General features: G+C 42.5%; 1 protein-coding gene and 1 long non-coding RNA gene across 2 annotated transcripts in view; one reads left to right on the top strand and one right to left on the bottom strand.

Moving 5' to 3' along the window:
- LOC125455684 (uncharacterized) overlaps positions 1–22,758 on the bottom strand; it is a 67,439-nt gene that overhangs the window by 41,392 nt on the left and 3,289 nt on the right. The window lies entirely within an intron of this gene.
- Positions 6,424–18,871, top strand: LOC125455681 (EEF1A lysine methyltransferase 3-like). Its single transcript, XM_048537993.1, has 4 exons — positions 6,424–6,436; positions 7,511–7,796; positions 17,063–17,174; positions 18,272–18,871. Exons 2-4 carry the CDS (start codon positions 7,518–7,520, stop codon positions 18,700–18,702), a joined length of 822 nt encoding a protein of 273 aa, XP_048393950.1. The 5' UTR covers positions 6,424–6,436; positions 7,511–7,517; the 3' UTR covers positions 18,703–18,871.

Genomic DNA, 22,758 nt, shown 5'->3' with positions numbered 1-22,758 from the left:
TTTCAGGGGTGATGCTTGATATTTATACATTTTGTGCATAAATGCAAGATTCCAGAACAACAAACAAGGTCAACATTTCTGAAATAGTATGGGCAAACACTTATAGAAGTTCACTACAGGAAACTGAAAAGTTGTTATCATTACATTTATTTTCCATGGATAAATGAGAGTCTCCTAAAACTTTGGAAGTCAATTACACAGCAAGAGGCAGTGCATAATGTATTTCTCTTACCCTTGTAGCCCCTCAAATGGTGTTGTCTCATTAGTCAACAGTCATTTACATGTGACTCATTTGGAAGTGACCTCGCTCTGTTCCCACCTCCACAGCCACTAATTATTCAGGCAAAACCCAAACCCTCTACAATGAGAAACAAAAACAGAAAATTGCTGGAAAAGCTCAGCAGGCCTGGCAGCATTGTGGAGAAAAATCAAAATTAACGTTTCGGATCCGGTGACCCTTCCTCAGAACTCCAGTTCTTGTCTTGACAGAAGTGATGATCAGTATGAAGGATGGGTTTGAGACACAGAAATGAATGTGCCCCCTGATTCCTGAATGCTCTGCAAAAATCCTACTCTTACTGCCTTGACACAGGCCCCAACCTGAATGATTATGAAACTGAGCTTTGAATAGTCTCAGCCACAGTTCAGTATAAAATTATTGAGCGAGAGAAAGATTAGCACAATTGGTTAGAGAAATAACTAAGGTGTTGAATATCAGCAGGGATAAGGTATTCATTACTATTTCTAATTCAGGTTTTGTGATCATTTTACACAGCTCGAAGATGCAACGAGAAATACAATGCTGGAATACTTTGTTCCGCTTCCAGTGATTAGACAGGGTTCTTATCCTATGTGTGTACATCAGCTCCTTCTCTGTTCTCACTGTACATTCTGTCTCCTTGGCAGTGACTTCCACACAGCTCTGACAAGTTTGATGAAATATTGAGGTGACATGTCTGCTGGATTGAGCGAGGCCAGCATGAAGATATTATGTAGAAGCAAACATTTCACATCCTAAAGAAATACTGAATCGGCTAAACATCATGTCAAAATCAGCAGGAAACAGATTCCAGCATCGGCAGTAATTTGCTCCTAGAAAACAGTTTAGCATTGTTGAAATTAAATGCACTGTCAGGAAACTTGCTATCCTGATGAATCTAAATGCACTTTCACCCCTAGTCTTCTCTCAGCAGATAGGTTCCCTTGCCTGTGTAAAACTCTTCAGTGACCTTCCTCATACTCCTGTGCACAATAAGCAGGGAGATATCACTGATACCACCTTTTCTGTCTGGAAAGATCATGTGGTTCAGGAGGCCAGGGCAATAATGACCTCCAAGGTCATAGGGAGAACAGCACTTAACCCAATTCAAAGCTGCAGTTTGCTGTGAAACAAGTGGCACAATCTTGTGACTACCTCCTTTGTGAAAGCTAATCACGACAGGTTCCTAACTCAGGCCAAGTCGCAGTGGTACTCACGTGGACATCCTTCATGGGTCAGGCCTTCTGTGGTAAGGTCACCTTCTCCTCCCTCCTCCCAAAGCCTCTCCCTTTCTCCCCATCGTGTCCAGCCAATGCACCACACCAAGTGACACTGCAGCGACAAGCCTCATACAGATGCAAGGAAATGCTATCTGCCACTACTCCATCGTGAGCAAAAGCCTCCAAACTGCATCAGTTTAAATCGCCATACTGCCTCCCAAAACACTGCCTCGGAACAAGCAAATTAAAATATTCTTGTTGCAACATGCTGTTACAGTAAGCCCCAGACTACAACTTCATTATTGTTTAGGACCAATTAAGGAAAATGCTGCCTGCATATTCTTTGATCAGTTTCAGTATCTTAGAGTTGCATCAGCACATTTCTCAATAACAGTATGATCCCGCTCTTCACCACACATTTGAGCACAAAGGGAAGGCAACTGTATACATCACTGCAGTCTACTCTCACCGCATGAGAAAAACAGGTAGGACTCCGCACACAAGAAAATATTGGGAGGTCATTGTAGCACTGCAGAAAGTATTTATTCCTGCTCTTGTTTCACCTGAATGAACAATTTACATATAGGGAGATACAGAGAAAAGTGTTCTATCACTACAATCTGGTACCATTTTGAGATACTAAATAAAAAGCAAGTACTTAAATATAATTCATCTTCATCAGCCAGAGTCCCAAACACAACTCCAGGACTTATGAAAGGTCTTTGCAAGGTCCCTGCTCTGGACCTACCACATTCAGGAACCCCCGCTTCACTATCGCTGCAGCCGACACTTGGCCGCCAATTCTATGAGTCCACACATTGGGCCTACGAAGCCAGGAATCCCTGCTCCAGTCACTGCCATATCTCTCAGGCTCACCGTCATGTTAGGAAGATGAGGAAATGAAGGAAAAAGAAAGACAAAGCAGGAGAGAAAAAAAATCTGGCTGACCTCGAATGGATGGGCATACCATACTGGTGCTGCCACCTTGAATAGCTGGGCCTGTTCTCTCCTCCAATGCTGCAGGCCCTGTTCTCTCCTCTGCACCACAAGACCTTCTCTCTCCTCCTGCTCTGCAGGGCCAGGAACAGTTAGCCAGTCCTTAATCCATGCCAGTATTGTACCCCATCCCATGTGGTTTAATTTTGTTATTCAACTCCCCACTGGGGACCTTATCAAAAATCTACAAATTCTAAATATACTACATTCATTAACCCTGCTTTCTCAATTTGTTAGTGATGTTCTTAAAAAAAACTCCAACAGTTTCATCGAATATGATGTTCCTTTTACAAATCCATGTTGACGATGTCCAATCAAATCACTTCTATCCAAGTGTCCATTTGTCATGCTCTTTATGAAAAATTCTAGGAATGGAATTCAGGCTGATGGATCTGGGGTACCTTTTTTTGTCTCTTGCTTCTTTCTTAAACAGTGGGACAATATTTGGAAGCTCCCAAGGAATCATTCCAGAATCCATGGAATTTTGGGAAATCATTATTAAGGTATCACCTATCTGTTTGCCAACACTTGGGGGTGCAAAGTCTGAGGTTTGTAAGAAACAACAAACTTTCAAAGGGCTGAGGTGGAATGGATAGAAAGGATTCATTTCCCTTAGCAAAGAGGTCAACACCTTAAAGTGAGGCCAGAGAATTGAAGGAGAGTTGATTATTCATTCTACTACCCTGAAACTGAAAGAGGTCTGGAACTCACTACCTGAAAGGGCAGTGGGGGCAATCATCACTGCTTATAAACTTGAGATGCTTTAACCTACAGTGCTGTGGCAATGAGCTGGAAAGTAGGATTTAGCTAGCACCTTCTGTGCCGTAAACCTTTCACCTTCTAAATTTCATTTCACACCAATACCCAGAGTTAAAGTAACACTCTTGCTTAAGGATCATTCTGTGGAATTCCCAATGTAATCACCGTCACTGCAGTCAAATCATTCATTACAATGGACATACTGAGGGTAGACTAAGTTGTGCTGTGGCAGTGTTACAAAGGCATCTTATCCTGATGTCAACCTTCCCCAACTCAGAATGTTCCGGGACAATTTCATTCTCTACTCAGTGAAATCATTCACATTCATCATTGGTGATAAAACTAAACAAGTTACATTGAGACCAGGATGTTTCTGAGAACTTTTAGAACAAAGTAACTATTAAAACAACCAGAAAGTGGAATGACTAACTAATTCTATACACTCCATGTAATGTCAAGTAATGGCTGAAAGCAATGGGTACTGCAACAAACCCTAATTCTGGACGTAACACTGAAGACACATGCTCCAGTACGAAATGTCCCTTTATTCCAGGACAGCTACACATGAACATGTTATGACACAAAATTATTGGATAATGTAATCACATGAACTAGCTTGAATATGATTGAATAATATAATCATGTGTGCTGACCTCAAATGTAGACAATGTGAACTCCAGATATGGGCAAGTAAATGTATAATGTTTTGATTGAAAATTATTATCTGTACATGTAGCTGATTGGAACCTTGTATTCAATGGAAATAGTACAAATCCTTTGCTTTTGAGATAAAGTTTGAGCTACATGGCATCTTTTAAACTATACACCTCCTGTGCATGTGTGAATAAATGGTTAAACAAAGAAATCTGAGTTTCATCTGGTCAAAAGGGTTAAAATCTCCCCTTCACCACTTATCTGCCCAAATCAGAATGTAGTCTAGGCCTACTGCACATGAGCTGCTTCTAAGAAGTCACAAATTACGCTGAACATCTTCACTTATGGCCTTATGGATGGAGACAAGGTCATTGTTGAAGGAGCTAAAGATGTTGGGCCTAGGACACTACTCTGAGGAATTCCTGAGGAGGTGGCTTGGAGCTGAGATGGTTGACCTTCAACAGACACAACCAAGTCAAGCCTTCTTGATGTGAAAGTAGTTAGGCTTACTTCCACTCCAGGGTTTAGCTCTTTTCTCCATGTGTGGGCCAAAGCTGTAAAGAGGTCAGGAGCAGAGCAGGCCTGGCTGAACCCAAGCTGGGCGTTGGTTTTCCTTGGTGCCAAGCAGAGGTCAGTGTTGTTACGGTACTTAGCTAGAGGTCTGGCAGCTCCAGAGCACAAATCTTCAGCAATGTTGCCAGAAGGTTGTCAGGACCCATGGTCTTTGCAGTATCTTGTACCGTCAGCCTGTCTTGATGTCACATAGGTGAATTAAATTGGCTGAAGGCTGGCAGTGGTGATACTGGAGACCTCTGGAGGGATGACCAAGGTGAAACATCCTACTTCTGATTCAAAATGCTTCAGCTTTGTCTTTTGCACCAATATGCTGGGTTCCCCTCTTCATTGAGGATGTTTGTGAATCAAACTGCTCCAGTAAGTTGTTTAATTGCCCAGTACCATTCATGACTGGATGTGGCTGGACTGCACATCTCCATCCTGATATCACTTGCCACTCAGGCAGCTTGGCACGCAAGTAGTCCTGTTTGGTGCTTCACCAGGTTGACACCTCCTTTTTAGGTCTGCCTGGTGCTGCCCTGTTGCACTCTTCATTGAACTAGGGTTGATTTCCTTGATGGTGACGATTACAGATTGTAGTTTATTACAGGTCTGTTGCTGATGGCCCACAGCGCTTCATGGACGCCCAGGCTTGAATTGCTAGATCTGTTCAAAATCTGTTCCATTCAGCACAATGGTAGTGCCCACAATGGATACAGAATTGAGAGTTTGTCTCCAAAAAGGCTGTGTGGTGCTCACTCCTACCAACACTTAGGTGCATCTGCTATAGGTAGACTGACAAGGATGAGGTTAAGTGCTTTTTTTTGTCACTTCCATCACCAATCTGCCACCTCAGGTAAGGGTAAAGTGGCCATAGCCTCAGAAGACCACTCTCTCATTACAGAGGGGGACATCTGGTTGTGGTTTAACCTGAAGGTCATTCTGGCACAGGCGACAGGAGAGGTTGAGAAGGACAGTCCTTCATGGTAACCTCAGCCAGTGTGAAAATTGAACCCACCCTGTTGGCATCACTCTGCATTACAAAGCAGCCAAGAGTCTAGCCAACTGAGCTAACTAACCCCACTACCTGCCACAGACACAGTCGAGAAGCTTTGTTCTTCAGGTCAGAGGCTGGGAGTCTGTAGGACCTTCAGCACAGACAGTGCAACACAAGAGCCATGCCAGGGCACAAATGTCAGGGTTGACTCTTTGAAACAGTTAGCCAATCAATCCCACTGCACTGTTTTTCTCCATAGTCCTGCAAACTTTACTTTTCAAGCAGTTATTCATTCGCTACATCCCACAAAAAAATCTGTTGCAGTTTGCATTCCTCTAGGGCTAGCAAATCAGGATTCAGTGATATTTGGAGCCCAGCCAGGTCAGGGCCATTTAAAATGTGACAGGATGTCTATTTTGTAACATTGGTGAGATCCTGTTTGTGCGTTATAAAGGAGCCCGTACTGAAGGGAGTTGACAATCATTGCGGGACTTTGCAGTGAGTTTTCCATCGTAAATATCTTTGTATTTGCATTTTGAATGGTATCTATACTGCTAAACATTCTTCTACTCAAGAAACTAACCTCTTTGTTAAAAGAATTGCTTTAACAGTAGTTTGTGGCAGACTGATACATACTAACATAATGAAGTATAAACATTTTCCTAAGGTCTATGCTAATTCTTTGATCTTTCTCTTAAAACTACTTGTTATTGTCTCACTTTGAAGTTGAATTAACCTGAACAAAACCATTCATAATCTTGCTGAAATCTATCTGGTCGCATGACAGTCTTTCTAGCTTTACTCCAAAATATGCAAACTTCTACAGAATCAACAATATTGAAAGCCTCTCACTTTAGCATCTGCATTCCACTTTCCCAATGATTTTACAACTGTGTCAATGAAATCTTGAAGGGATTATCTGTTTCTCCATTTGGGGGCTTTGATGGTTAAGCTGCTATTTATCGCCCATACCGAGTTGCACCAGAGCACGTCATGGTGAGTCTTCTTGAAATGCCTTATTAAACCTCTGCAGTGTATACAATGAAGATTTTCCTGAAGTGTGTTGGGTAGGATAACCACAACTTGCATTTATATAGTACCTTTAACAGAGTAAAATGTCCCAAGGCACTTTCACACAGGAATATTACCAAACAAAACTTGACACTGTTTCAAGACAAAATGTTATGAGGCGAACAAAAGCGGGGGCAAAGAGAGAGATTTTAAGAAGCATCTTGAAGAGAGAGTGAGGTTGAGAGACAGAGGGATTTAGAGAGGGTATTCCAGAATGTGGGGCCCACCTAGCTAACCAATGATGGAGTGATGAACATGACGTGCATGTAAAAGTCCAGGATTGGAGGACAGCAGAAATGTAAGAGGTTATTGGTGGCCACAGGGATTGGCAAGGGAGAGGTTTAAAAACAAGGATGAGAATTTTAATGTCCTAGCCTTGCTTGACTGGGAGCCAATATTCGCGTGAGGGAGCAATGAAGAATGTTAATTTATCCAAGTCAGGATGATGGGGCACTGGGCTGATGGTACTCCTATGAAATTGCTGACTTTACGTGGGTGCATAATTAAGTGCTTTCTGAAACTTTTTCTAATCATATTTCCCCAATTTGTTCCCATACCATTCCTTCCACCTCTCCAATCTAATCTCAAATGTTGATCTAGTTTCTTCCTTAATAACTGTAATGAAATTCCACGCTTCACAAATATGTAAAGAGGCTTTTTCCTGGTGTCAGATCCAGATCGCTTACGCTGAATCTTATATCCGTAGCTTCTTTTCTTTTTCATCACTCAACTTTGTTTACCCCTGCAAAGTGACTGATTGACCTTATAGAATATAGTCTGTCATTCCTCATTAAGGTGTCCTTGTGCACACGGCAACTTTAAGAGCTTATGAATCTTTTGTCAGATAACATTTTCCAGGAATGCAAATAACTACCAGGATGGACGCTCCAACCTGTCACACTGACAGACTTGATCCACATTTTGAACAAACTTAATAAATCAATACTTTGTCGCTTTCCAGGCTGTAGATTTGAATGCTTTTATTCTCTGTGCAAAAAGGTGACAGATGGACAGTATACGAGAGCTGTCCAAGTCGGATTGTTGTGTCAGGAACTTCTTGGAGTCGAAGGGTATTTCTCAGCGATCAGAGACACAAGGAGGAAGGTCTGGGAGCAGGAAGACAGCTGAGCACATGGAGAAATCCTGCAGTGTTCTCTCTGAGGAAGATCCTGAGGATAATGTGCCCTGTGTTCTGGTGAAGCACTACCAGTTTTGTGGCTATGACTTGGAGATCACTCGGTACTTCAATGAAAGGATGGGGGTCTCAGCTTTCGTCTGGAATTCTGTAAGCCTAAAAAAAATTTTGTATTAACCAAGCTTGGAGAAACTGGTCAAGACTTCGAATATTTACTCCTTACATTATCTGAGAAAAACTGCAACGTCTTTGTTCGGTAAAAACAGAAGGTGTTGCAAATACTCAGCAGGTTGGGCACCATCTGTGGAGATAGAAAGAATTAACATTATTGGTCAGTGATGATTGAGCATAACTAAGACAGGCTGGAGTTATAGCAGGCTTTAATCAAACGCAAGCAAGTGGGAAACGAGACAAGGGAGGAGCCAATGCAAAAGTCTATAAGGGAAGGAAGGCAAGGGATAGTAAATGAGTAGAAGAATGAAAGGAGCTGGTAGCTCATGGGACACTGAATTCAATTGAATTAGCTTTATTGTCACATGTACACGCATGTGTAAAGTGAAAAGTTCACACATTGGCATTTATGGCACCATCTTAGGTACAAAGGTACCACGTACAGATTCTTGAGTAGAAATTCTAAGGGAAAAAACTTAGAAAAATAAAAGAAATAAGAAATCCGGCCTTACAGATCTTCAAAAGCACTAGAAATCAAATCTCAGTATTCTCGGAGTTATCACAGAAGTTAAAGACTTTTAAAAGTCTGCAGAATTCCCCAATTTACCTGTCTTTTTATCCCAGATTGTCAGAAAGCACAGACTAGGTGTTGTGTCCTAAATAAAAATTACTACTTAATACAAATTAGTGCTTTCTTACCGCAGGTAAACAATTATGAACTGGCAACATATGACTTTACTGATTAAATAATCATAAACGTCCCCTCTACACATACACACACATAGATCCAGGCACAACAAAAGGATATTATAGGTGAAGGGGAAGACTGGGAAGGCGGGTCACTGGCCCTAGTACACAGGGTTTGCTGAGATGATTCTTTACTGCTCAGAATGCTGCTTCTTAGTCTTCCTTCTTTAAGTACTTTCATGTGCTTTCAGAATGCTCAGGGTGACTGGTTCACATTTATAAAAGTCTCTGATTTATTAATTTTTTTAAAATACAGCGTTTAACAACTGATGAGCAGCAACGAACTGGTTGTCTTCAAGCTTGAGATGCTTTTTACTGCAGAGCAAAAGCATGGTTGCTTCTCTTCCAGATAGCTCCTGAAAATTCATATCCCTGACCTATTGAGCTTTTTAGGAGTCAATCTCATAGCTGGTGATAGGCAGGGGTCTTTGCCATTGATAACTAGTCATATTTCACAGGAAAATCTCTATTTGTACATAGCACCTTGCTCCAGTTCATCTGTAACTAGGCTTTCCCCTTTTGCTTGAACAAGCAGCTGTGTAAACAGCACTTACAATGAGTGTCTTGCAACTTGCTTTTAGAAAGTGCATGAACTTTACAATAATCCTTAGCTTTTAAAACAGTACTTCTCCCATTACATTCTGCAATTAAAAAAAATAGAAATATAGAAAGACATGGCCTTTACAACAAGTAAAGAATCAAACGACAGATTGCCCTCAGTACACAAGGCCCATCCTTTCCTGTTTGTACCTATATGCACTGATTTTCCATCTTTTTTTCATACCATTAACAACCTTTTGTCCGTTGCATTGGGCCTCTATGCCTTCTGTTCCCTTCGCCTCTCTTCCACCTCTGTCAAAAGTATTAAAACAAGCATTTTCTAATGTCTTTCGGCACTGAACAAGTCACACAGGACTGGAAATGTTAACTTTGTTTATCTCTCCACAGATGCTGCCAGATGTTTGAGTTTGTCTAGCATTCCCAATGTTTGCCTGTGATGTTAGCAGGATGCCTGCAGAGGCAGGAAGTAGCCTGGGACTCAGTTGGACATTTGGCAACTAATCTGTCAACTGTTGGCAAGTGGCAGTAGGAAGACATCATGCATGAAATCTCACTCCTGCTTGCCACATTCTCACTACCATGAAGGCTCGTAAAACTTTTGTCAGCGCCTTCTGCCTCCTGACTCCTCCTTCAACGACAACAATTTCTCTTGACGTACTCTATATTGATCCCCTATGATTTTGAACACTCTGTTATATCTCCTCCCAACCTACTAATTTTTAACAAGACAAACCCCAGCTTCTGCAATATATTCACATCGTCTAAATCTTCATCTGTAGAACCGCTCCTATAAATCTTACCTTACCCTCTCTAAAGGGTTTAGTTTCTCCCTAAAATGTGGCGTTTAGAATTGGACTCAATAATTCAGTTGAAGCTGAAGATATGTTTAATGAAGATTATCACAATCTCTTTGTTTTGACTGCATTTACAAAACCCAAGATTCTGTATGCCAGATCTTCCTTAAGTGGGGTTTGGGACCCCGAGTGGGGATTGCACATGGAAATTTGAACGTTGCAAGCTCCAATAGCCATTGTGGAGCTCTGAGTGAGTTATACCGCAACATTCCTGCTCTAACAGACAGGCTCACATTCTCACAGGCACAACCTCCCACACTGTTCTCATCCAGTGGGTCCTTTTCAAGCCTTGAATTCGGGTCACAATGGGAAAAAGTTTGGAAAGCGCTGTCTAAGCCTTTATGATCATTTGCTCAAACTCCCCGGGAACCACCACCAATGGTTTGAGCACAATCCTAGCTTTTTCTTTTGCTGCATCACTTTTAAGAATTGTACCTTTTATTTTCCACTGCCTGTCTTCATTCTTCGGAGAAAAATGTATCACCTCACACTTCTCTGGGTTAAATTTCTTCAGCTAATTGTCCACGCATTCCATCAGTGTTCTTTTGAAAAGCATCACTGTCCTTCTCACTGTTCACAATACTTCCAGTTTTGACTTACCCGCAGATCTTGGATGTGAGGCGTGTAACCAAAATGTATTTCATTGATATATACCATGAAAAGCAGTGGTCCTGGTATCAGACCCTTTGGAACCTCACAATATACCTTCTTCTAACCTAAGAAAAAAACGCCACTTCCCTAATATTCTTTTTCATCAACTGCATTACCCCAATTGACCCTCTCTGTTACTTCATCAAAAATCTCAGTCAAATTAGTTAAACGTGATTTATCTTTAACAAATCCAGGCTGGTTTAATTAAACCCATTTGACCAAGTTAATGTGAATTGTGTCCTGGGCTATTTTTTCAACTGCCTCCAATCGCCAAGGTTAAACTGACTGGGCTGGAGATGTGGGATTTAACTTTATAACCTTTTCTGAACAAGGGTGTAATATTTGTAACTTTGGCACCACCCAAATCTAAGCAACATGAAACATTATAGCCAGAGCTTTCATAATTTCCTGCCTACGTCCTTCAGTATCTTTGAAACGGCCCAGTCAGACCTGGTGATTTATCAATGTCACCACAATCGATCTTTCTAATAACTTGTTTATTTATTTTTGCTCTATCCAGTTTCTAACTATCATTGCTTTCACTATGACTTGGAGACATCTTTCTGCTTGGTAAGGGCAGATGCATTTATTTAGAAAAACAAAGACAGAAACTGCTGGAAAAACGCAACAGGTCTGGCAGCATGTGTGGAGAGAAAGCAGAGTTACTGTTTCGGCTGCAGTGATCCTTCTTCAGAGCTGGTTGTTGCTGGGAAAAAAGTTGAGAGAAATGGGGAGGAGTAAACAACAGGTGGAGATGGAGCCCAGAAAGAGGACAGAGAGAGAGAGAGAGAGAGAGAGAGAGAACAATAGGTTGGCAGACAAAAGAATGGATAATAGTCAGCCTGGAAGAATCGCAAGCTGCTAATGGGGACCATTTGTACCTGATGATGGGTTATTGAGGTTGCAACCCATGTGATGACTAGGCCTGGTGTGTGGGGATTGGGATAAGGACTCTAAAATTATCAAACTTAACATTGAGTCCTAAAGGCTGCAGCGTTCCCAAGCAGAAAATGGGATCAGAGATAATGGGAACTGCAGATGCTGGAGATTCCAAGATAATAAAATGTGAGGCTGGATGAACACAGCAGGCCAAGCAGCATCTCAGGAGCACAAAAGCTGACGTTTCGGGCCTAGACCCTTCATCAGAGAGGGGGATGGGGGGAGGGAACTGGAATAAATAGGGAGAGAGGGGGAGGCGGACCGAAGATGGAGAGTAAAGAAGATAGGTGGAGAGGGTGTAGGTGGGGAGGTAGGGAGGGGATAGGTCAGTCCAGGGAAGACGGACAGGTCAAGGAGGTGGGATGAGGTTAGTAGGTAGCTGGGGGTGCGGCTTGGGGTGGGAGGAAGGGATGGGTGAGAGGAAGAACCGGTTAGGGAGGCAGAGACAGGTTGGACTGGTTTTGGGATGCAGTGGGTGGGGGGGAAGAGCTGGGCTGGTTGTGTGGTGCAGTGGGGGGAGGGGATGCACTGGGCTGGTTGAGGGATGCAGTAGGGGAAGGGGAGATCTCCCCTTCCCCTACTGCATCCCTCAACCAGCCCAGTGCATCCCCTCCCCCCACTGCACCACACAACCAGCCCAGCTCTTCCCCCCCCACCCACTGCATCCCAAAACCAGTCCAACCTGTCTCTGCCTCCCTAACCGGTTCTTCCTCTCACCCATCCCTTCCTCCCACCCCAAGCCGCACCCCCAGCTACCTACTAACCTCATCCCACCTCCTTGACCTGTCCGTCTTCCCTGGACTGACCTATCCCCTCCCTACCTCCCCACCTACACCCTCTCCACCTATCTTCTTTACTCTCCATCTTCGGTCCGCCTCCCCCTCTCTCCCTATTTATTCCAGTTCCCTCCCCCCATCCCCCTCTCTGATGAAGGGTCTAGGCCCGAAACGTCAGCTTTTGTGCTCCTGAGATGCTGCTTGGCCTGCTGTGTTCATCCAGCCTCACATTTTATTATCTCAGAAAATGGGATGAGCGCTTTTTTTCAGCAATTTCTGTTTTTGTTTCTGAAACCTGCTGGAAATCTGCAGTTCTTTGGTTTATTTATTTATCAGTCATGCCTTCTGCCTAATTGTGTAGAAGTGTATTTTGGGTCCTAATCAAGTCTACTTCTCCTCTTAATACCTTTTTGCTACTTATATGCCTGCAGAAGAGATTTGGAATCCGTCTTCATTTCGCTGCCAGTTTCTTCTCATACTCTAGCTTCTTACAATCCCCATCGAGACCAATAATGTTTACAAAGAGATTTGAACTTCCAGTAACTGACTTAGAAGATTACATATTTTTCAAATTTTCAGATTTTAATGTAGCAAATGAACTAAAAACAACATTGAAATTTTTTGTAGGTAACGTAGTTTAGAGCTCAGAGAAGGTCCCTCATTTAACTTTCAAACTGGCCAAAATTCCCCATCCACACTTACACTTTACCCTGTTCTAGTAGCAGTACTAAAGTCTATTTTAGCTTGAAATTAAAGAGACAATTTAAAATTAACTGTTTATAAATTCTGATATTTTACATAGCCATATTGTTTCTATTTTATAAACTAGTCTCCCTCTCAGCTCTTTACACTTTTACCATCTCATTCTATATTTGGATAATTTAAGTTACTCATCATAAATGTGTGTACCTCTCTATAATTTCCTTGCAAATTTCCTCCTCTTCATTTTTACTACTAGTTTATGCCCTATAGAATACACCTAGTAGTGTAATTATATCTCTGCCATTTAACTTGAACTAATCAGATTCTGTCATTGACTTCCCTAGTATACCATCTCTCTAGTACAGTAATATAATCCTCGATTAATACTGCCACTTCCTCCCCACCCATTTCTTTCTCATGTGGATATCTGCACCAAAGCTCACCAACTTTACTTATTACATTTTTTGCATTTACGTAAGTGCACTGCTCTTGCATTCCCCTGACTCTGACCTCACCTAATATCTTGCTATTTCTTACTCAAGTGCTAGGTGTGTCTCTAATTATTCTCGCATCTTCTTTATCCTTCCCTGTGCTACATCTTGCTTCTAATTCTCTTGCAAAGCAGCGTAAGCCCTTTCCAGCAGCACTAGCAACCCACCCATCTCAAACTGTCCTGCTCTCTATAATTTCCAGATTCTGACTTTAATAAGTCAAGCAGCAAAATAACAAGACACTTGTGTTTTTAATTATTCTCAAGCACATTCATTTATTGGTTAGGAAAGTATCAGAAATAAAATGGAGTTTGATTGGGAAAGGTAGCCAGATGCAGGTGGCCAAGTGATGAATTACACAGGAATGAGGCATAAGAAAATAACAAGTACATGCAGAAGTAGGCCTTTTGGCCCCTTAAACCTGTTCTGCCACTAAGATCATGTCTTCAACTCCACTTTCCTAGCTACCCAACATTACCCTTGATTCGCTTGTTGGTCAGAGATCTGTCTAAATCAATTTTGAATATATACCATGGCCTGGCCTCCACTATGGCCAAGGGCTGAGATTCTAAAACCCACTGAGAGAAGAAACCCCTCATTTCCATCTTGAGTCTATCCTCTGACTTGACCACCAACTGACTAAATCATTCTACTGCTCATCTCTAAGCACTCTCTCCGAACTGTGTACAGTTCTGGTTGCCACATTACCAAAAGGATGTGGACGCTTTGGAGAGGGTGCAGAGGAGGTTCACCATGATGTTGCCTGGTATGGAGGGTGCTAGCTATGAAGAGAGGTTGAGTAGATTAGGATTATTTTCATTAGAAAGACGAAGGGGGGACCTGATCGAGGTCTACAAAATCATGAGGGGTATAGACAGGGTGGATAGCAAGAAGCTTTTACCCAGAGTGGGGGACTCAATTACTAGGGGTCATTAGTTCAAAGTGAGAGGAGGAAAGTTTAAGGGAGATATGCGTGGAAAGTTCTTTACACAGAGGGTGGTGGGTGCCTGGAACGCATTGCCAGCGGAGGTGGTAGACGCAGACACATTAGCGTCTTTTATGATATATCTGGACAGGTACATGGATGGGCGGGGAGCAAATGGACACAGACCCTTAGAAAATAGATGACAGGTTAAACAGAGGATCTCGATCGGCACAGGCTTGGAGGGCCAAAGGGCCTGTTCCTGTGCTGTAATTTTCTTCGTTCTTTGTTCTTTGAATTAGCAAAATCTTTTTCACATTGCTTGGAAATACATAGAAATCTTGAATGCACAACTTGAAAATGTTGTGAAAGCCCATTCAATAGCAACTTTACAAAGAGAATAAATTCTTATTCTGAAACTTTGCTCCCCATTCCTAGATTCCCCAAGGGAAGTCCAACCAGAACTGGAAACACGACGTGTCATGCATTCCTGAATAGCGAAGGAGGTTCTTCAAGAGACAGGATACATTACAGTCACAGTTTGCCAGGAATCTTTTAACATGGAGTCTCAAAGGTCTAAACATTGGGAAGGGTTCATCCATCCAGAAGACAGAACAAAGGAATAAATCATGCCATAATAGGCTGTTTAGTCTTTGCATTGAAAATGCATCACCAAAAAAAAGTCCTTCTGCCTCAAAAGATTAATGCTGGTGTTTATGCTGCTTGCGATGTTATTAAACTGGAAAGAATGCAAAAAAGATTTACAAGGACATTACTGCAAGTATATGGAATGAGTTGCCAGGGGAAGAGGTTGAGACTGTCATAGAATCCCTACAGTGTGGAAACAGACCCTTTGGCCCAACAAGCCCACACCAACCCTTGCAACATCCCTTCCAGACTCATTCCCCTACAGCCCACCTAAGTGACATATCCCTGAACACTACAGACAATTTAGCACAGCCAGTCCACATACCTGCACATTTTTGGAGTGTGGGAGGTAACTGTAGCATCCGGAGGAAACCCATGCAGACACGGGGAGAATGTGCAAACTCGACGCAGACAGTTGCCTGAGGTGGTATTGAACCCAGGTCCCTGATGCTATAAGGCAGTAGTGCTAACTACTGAGCCACCGTGCCTCCCCATCTTGAGGCAAATAGAATTGCAACATTTAAAAGATATTTGGTCAGGTACATGGATAGGAAAGATTAAGAGGAATATGGGCCAAATGCTGACAAATGGGGTTACTTCAATTTAGGAAACCTGCTCTGCAGGGATGAGTTGGGCCAAAGGGCCTATTTCTGTGCTATATGCCTCTACGATTCTATGGGCTTCCTCACAGTTCTCTCCTCCAAATCCTATCAGCATAGCCTTGTAGGGTTCTTTTTTCTGAAGAAGTGTCTAGACCTGAAATGTCAGCTTTCCTGCTCCTCTGAAGCTGCTTGGCCGGCTGTGTTCAGGGAGAGTAGCTGGTTGGATAGCTCTTTCAAAGAGCTGGCACAGGCATATGGTTTGAATGGTCTCCTTATTCTCTGTATGTTAACACTCCTGTTCTATTGCTTTACGACAGTAGATTCATAGAGTCATGGGGTTGTATAGCACAGAAACAGATCCTTTGGACCAACATGTCCATGTCGACCAGATATCCTAAATAAACCTAGTCTCATTTGCAAACATTTGGCCCATATCCCTCTAAACCCTTCCTATTCATATACCCATCCAAATGCCTTTTAAATGTTGTAATATACCAGCCTTCACCACTTCCTCTGGCTGCTCACTCCATACATGTACCACTCTCTGCGTGAAAATGCTGCATCTTAGGTCTGTTTTAAATCTTTCCCGTCTCACCTTAAACCTATGCCCTCTAATTTTGGACTCCCCTACTCCAGAGAAAAGACCTTGTCCATTTATCCTTTCCATGCCCCATTTTATAAACCCATATAAGTTTGCCCCCTCAGCCTCTGATGCTCCAAGGAAAATAGCCTCAGTCTATTCAGTCTCTCCCTATAGCTCAACCCTCCAATCCCAGCAACTTCCTTGTAAATCTTTTCTGCTACTTTCAAGTTTCACAACATATTTCGTATAGCAGGGAGGCCAGAACTGATTGCGGTCTTCCAGAAGTGGCCTAACTAATGTCCTGTACAGTCACAACGTGACATCTCAACTCTATACACAATGCACTGACCACTTAAGGCCAGTGTACCAAACACCTTCTTCACTACCCTGTCTACCTCTGACTCCAACTTCAAGGAACTACGAACCTGCATCCCTGGTCTCTTTGTTCTGCAACACTCCCAGGACCCTACTATTAAGTGTACAAGTCCTGTCCTCATTTCCCTTACCAAAATGCAATACCTCACATTTATCTAAATTAAACTCCATCTGCGACTTCTCGGTCTATCTGATCAAAGTCCTGTTGTAAATGGATGAAGTGTTAACTGGATCTCCACAGGGAGGTTGGTGAGAGTGGTTGGAGACACAACCTGCTCTACAGTGGGTTGTGGGGTCCATGCCACTCACTGCCCCCTGCTGTCTCGTGTTCTGTTTCCACCAAGTGCCCAAACTCATTCTGATTTCAACAGATGGTGACCTTTGCTTTCCTCAGGGCCTCACACTTTGCCAGTTCTTTGAGCAGGAGAGGATGAATTTCTCCGGGAAGAAGATGATTGAGTTAGGATCTGGCACTGGGATCGTGGGAATTCTGGCAGTTTTGTTGGGTGAGTTAAAGGGCCATTGTCAACCTAATATAGTGACTTTGTTGATGTGGAAAAGACATAGTAACTGGACAAGTCCCAAGAAATGTTGGAAGATGCAGTATCATGTTAGTCACCAGAGATCAATGTGCTCAAAGACCCTCTCCTCTATGCTCTATGCTTTGGGCAACTACAAGGTGAACATTCGTCTAGATAATCAAGCTCCTGTTGGCAGAATGCATGCAACTAGAGTCCAGCATTTCTTCTGGTAAGAAACCAAACCCCTTCGTAGAGTGAAACCCTGATCTCAACTCTCCATCTCCTCGTCAGTTAGTTGTATGGGATGGGTGGGGACTAGAGCCGCCAACTCTGATTTAAGGTAATCTGGAAGATTTGTCACATGACCAACTCCCTCCAAACACCGTGACCCTACATTCCCATTACACCAATACATGTTTTGAAGTTTTGTTGCATGGTAGAAACATGGCAGACAATTTACACACAACAGTCCTTCTACTATACTTTCAGGCTGAACATAGCAAGTGCTGGCTGAGATATGGGTGTGAATTATGTGTGGGATTCTGAATAGATCTCACACACAATCTGACAATTCCTGCCTGCCACAGTCTCCTGCCCTATAACACACTCTCTCTCTGCTTTCTGTCAGCCTTGAAGCACTTCTGGATCAAAAGGTTGTGGGTTCAAGTCCCCTGTGGTCACAGAACCCGGGCTAACATTTTCTTTTAGGAAAGCGGGACTGCTGCCCATTCAGCCAACCAAAGGCCCCATTTACTCTTCCTGGGTAAAAGATGCCACCACTAATTGAAAAAGAGCAAGGAACTCCTTCCTGACATCTGTCTCTTTACAACATACCTTCCGTTCCAGGTTATGGAAGTTTTTCTTTGCAGATTGGCTCTTCCACACCCTACGTTTCAGCACCACACTCCAAAATACTTAATTTCTTGGAAAGGATTTGGTGATATCGGAAGGTTGTGAAAGCCGAGAGATAAATTTCTATCTTGCCTTTTCTGTTTCTTCCCACTTCCCTCTGACTGTTAACTGGGGCGCAGGTCTCCGTGATGGGGCATGAAGTTGACTTAATTCTGTTGCTTCTCCTTCAGGTGGGCAGGTAACCCTAACCGATCAGATTCAAGCTTTGAAGCAAATTGAGCACAACGTTTCAGTCAACGTACCCGTTTCCTGCAGACACCTTCCAACGATCAGAACTCTTTCCTGGGGCTTTGACCACGTGCACTTCCCCAATGACTATGACATTATCCTGGGTTCGGACATTGTGTACTATCCGTCAGATTTTCCCCTGCTGCTGCAGACATTGCAACACCTCAGCAACCTGCAAACGATCATCTACATCGCGACAGAGTTAAGGGGCTGCGGTGCAACTCGCAGATTCCACGAGGAGCTCATCCCCCTATATTTCAACTCCCGCATTATTTACAGAAACCAGGATGCTGACATCAATCTGTACAAATTAACACTGAAGGGCCCCAAAACAGGAGAGGAGAAAGAGACAGGCAAAAAAATTACTGTCTAATTAATGCATAGTCTCACACTCACTAGCGTGTTTGCAGAATTATAAATCCAGTGCAGGGGGAATAATACGATGGACGATCGTCAAAATCATGTAGAGTTTTACAGCACTGATACAGGCCAGTCAGCCCAAATGGTCCATGCTGCTTCTATCCTCCACTATTTCACCCTATCAGAACATTTTCCATTCTCTTTCTCTCATAGTTAGATTCCTCTTAGATACATGTGCCTCGACCACTCTTCGTTGAATCAAGTTTCACACTCTAACCTCTCCATATTTAAAGACGTTTCTCCTGAATTCCTTATTGGATCGATTAGTCACTATCTTATAATTTCAACACCCAGTTTGCACTCCTTCACATCCAAGCAGACTTTGCTGTGAAGGTGAAGAGAATGGCATTCCCCATAGTTTATTTCACAGAGAGTAGCCTAGGAGAATATGTGCAATCGAACACAGCTATCCAAAAGTAGCTGAGTTGTGTCAATGGCATTACCTTTAGGAAATTTCAACTCACTGATTGACTGACCATGGAAATACATTACTTGTCATGAAGCTGCTGCATTTCACAGTAGGTATGACACATGCATGTTACAGGTTGTGAAATCTTCTTCAGTCGTGTCTAAATATCACCTAACAACATGATAATTGTTGACTGCTTGCAGCCAAACTCTCTCGCACTGAAATTGGCAATTACAAATGTGGACTCTCATTATGCAATTTCATCATTGGAGATTTTGAAAATGTCAAAGATAAATTTACAAGTATATCAATTCTTTCCCACTCCTCAATTTCCCTGTCCTTCTGTCTCTGATTTGACAATGAATTCACTGACTGTAATCCACCCTTCTCAGAGTTTGAGCAGTTATTTTCCCAATATTCCAGTCTGATTTATTCGGAAAGTGGCTTTCCTCGACATAGTTTTGCTCACTGTGATATCACTGGCTCACAATTTTTGCAACTTGCTAGACAAAAACATTTGAGCAACTAAGCACAAACACCTAACTTTAATTAACCAGAGGTCACGGGTTTAAGGTATTGCTAGAAAAGGGGACATTATGTCAAAGTTTGTTGTCTTGTGCCAAATTGGATAACTCCCAAAGATACCAATTCAAGGAAATGCCAATATATATATTCCAGGAGTGTAGAGTGCTGATAGGTTGAATCTGATTAGTAGAGGTGTTTCCTTGGAGAATGTGCCAATGAATGAGGATTGCCAGTTAACAGCCAGCTTTGTCTAAGTTTACCATTAGGAGAGCCATTATTCATTGAACATACAAACTTGTGCAATTGAGTTTGTTTTTAAGAAAATACATTATGTATGCCCAAATAGGTACTGTTGTCATGGGACCGCCACTAGACCCACCACTCAGCAATACCTTTGTCGGATCCTATAAGAGCAATGTCTTCAATGGAATGACACCTGTCCCTTTTTTTATTAATTAACAGGCTGAGGGTGTCACTGGCTAGGCAGCATTTATTGGCAGTTTCCTTCCCTAGAGGACATTAGTGAACCAGATGAGTTTTTCCCCAACAATTGACAGTGAATTCACAGTCATCATTAGATTCTTAATTCCAGATAATTTAAATTCAAATTCTACCACCTGCTGCGGCAGAAATCAAACCCAGGTCCCCAGAATGTTATCTGGGTCTCTGGATTAACAGTCCATCAATAATAGCACTAGGCCATCACCTCCCCAGTCCTTGAATATTTCTTAGATGTAGCTGATACGTGTGCTATATCTGAGTCTGCAGCTACATGTCAGAATTTCCTTATATATTTTAGGGGGCGCCATTGGACGCTCAAATTCACATCTGAAATGCAACAGTCAAATAAGCTCCCTTTCTTCAATTACCTAGTTGAGAAATCATCCAGGAGAGCTCTGTATGACTATCTACTACAAAACTACCTTCACTGGTCAGTATACATGTTGGGATTCTTACAGTTGTACACAATATATGATTGGTCTTCTTAAAACCTTGTACATAAAACCCGAATTCTTTCTTTCACTGACCAAACGTGATACTGAAATAGGGTGCATCAAAGCTAACTAGTGGGATAATGGCTACCCTGATCAGATTGTTACTTGCAGTGTATCCGATAAACTCATGAATGGACCTTAAATGTGGTCACGGTTGTTTCTGGAAAGTGCCCAGTCTGCCTCAGAATACTTGGGAAGGATAACTCAAATTGTTTCACTCTGCTACAATGCAGTAGTACCATCAGTAGTCTCTGCCATTAACAAGAATCTACTGTCGAGTCAAAAATTACATTCTGCCTATCAAACAAACGAATAATATGATGTATGAATTCGGCGATGGTTAGATGTTGTGTCTGTACAAAACTGGCGGATTGTATCAAACAACATATCCCTTCAGCTGTTTACAACTGGCAATGCACTGACCATGCCCAATTAGCCACTGCTTGGGAATCTTATAACACCATGCCTGCAATGTATGGAATGAGCTGCCAGAGGAAGTGGTGGAGAGTTGCTCAATTACAACCTTTTAAAGGCACCTGGATGGGTACTACAACAAAAGTTTTTCTTCAGTGAACATTTCTAAATTGGATGTGGTTGTGTAAAATCTGTTCCCAAGGATGACCACTTGGGCAAGGTACTGAGTGAATGGGTAGTACCTGAGAACTGACCAATAATCAAACGGGCACCTTCAGATAGAGAATGGAAAAAGTATATCATTACACTTTTGTAACGATTCAATTTTATTACAACATATGTAATTTCATTCTCTTAATGTATATTTCTTAATATTATTTTAGTAATAGAGGCAAAGATCAGAGTGATGTTTAAATAAGTAAGATATAAAACTGATTGCAAAAGGTATAATGCAACTTGTTGGTTTAAATGATACTCTGATGAAGTCATCTAGACTCAAAACATTAGCTTGCTCTCTCTCCATGGATGCCGTCTGACTGTCTGTGATCTCCAGCATTGGTTGTTTTCAGTACAGATACCAGCATCCGCAATAAGTTGCCCTTCCTTGTTGGTTTAATTATTGTGCAACTCAGTAATTAATTCAGCTTGTTTTTGCCTCTAGCTGTACATGGAATGAGCTGCCAGAGGAAGTGGTAGAGTCGGGTACATGGCAGCCGTGAAAATGCATTTGGACAGGTACATGCATAGGAAAGGTTCAAAGTAATATGTACCAAACGCAGGCAAATGGGACTGGTTTAGTTCAGGAAACCTGGTTGGCATGGACCAGTTGGGCTGAATGGCCTGTTTGTGTGCTGTGTACCTCTATGACTCTATAAATAGGGGGTTTAGAGGGATATGGGCCAAATGCTGGCAACTGGGACTAAATTAATTTGGGATATCTGGTCAGCATGGACAAGTTGGACTCTCTATGGCTCTATGTCTAACATTAGGTGTGATTCTGCAATTAGATAACATTTGTCGGATAATCCTGTTTGTGAAGAGTTACACTGACAACCAATTTAGGATTCTCAGTCTTGTTCCCAGTGTGACACAATTACAAGTACTGGAAGTTACATATATTAATAAACAGGTCCCTTTGTTTTGATTAGATTCTATTAGATTCCCTACAGTGTGGAAACAGGCCCTTTGGCCCAACAGGTCCATACACCCTTTGGAGCATCCCACCCAATCCCAATTCCCCCTATAACCCACACACTCCTGAACACTATGGGCAATTTAGCATGGCCGATTCACCTAGTCTGCACATCTTTGGACTGTGGGAGGAAACCGGAGCACCTGGAGGAAACCCACACAGACACAGGGAGAATGTGCAAACTCTGCACAGACAGTTACCCGAGGTTGGAATTGAATCTGGGTGCTGTGAGGCTGCAGTGCTAACCTCTAAGCCACCGTGCCACCCCTATTCTTTGCATGCATATTGTGCCCGTTCCAACTCAAGAAAATGGGTACCAACCATTCTCTGGTTTGTTTCTCGGGGCAATGCCCTGACTAATCAAAGTCAATGTGCTGGGTTTAAAATTTAACAATGCCTGGCTATTAACTGTCAATCCACTAGTTGATGTATTTTTCAAGGTACTAGCCCTACCAACCAGAGGAACCAATCAGC

This window comes from Stegostoma tigrinum, chromosome 10, assembly GCF_030684315.1.
Source record: "Stegostoma tigrinum isolate sSteTig4 chromosome 10, sSteTig4.hap1, whole genome shotgun sequence".
Lineage (NCBI taxonomy): Eukaryota > Metazoa > Chordata > Chondrichthyes > Orectolobiformes > Stegostomatidae > Stegostoma > Stegostoma tigrinum.
Note: the sequence above shows the minus strand (reverse complement) of the source record. Positions and strands in the feature narration are given on the sequence as shown.

Bases quoted from the DNA above. Each gene is read 5' to 3' on its own strand.
- LOC125455681 (XM_048537993.1), top strand. From the start codon at position 7,518: ATGGACAGTATACGAGAGCTGTCCAAGTCGGATTGTTGTGTCAGGAAC. The intron at 7,797-17,062 runs GTAAGCCTAAAA...TGCTTTCCTCAG, and splicing joins CAGCTTTCGTCTGGAATTCT to GGCCTCACACTTTGCCAGTT. The intron at 17,175-18,271 runs GTGAGTTAAAGG...CTTCTCCTTCAG, and splicing joins AATTCTGGCAGTTTTGTTGG to GTGGGCAGGTAACCCTAACC.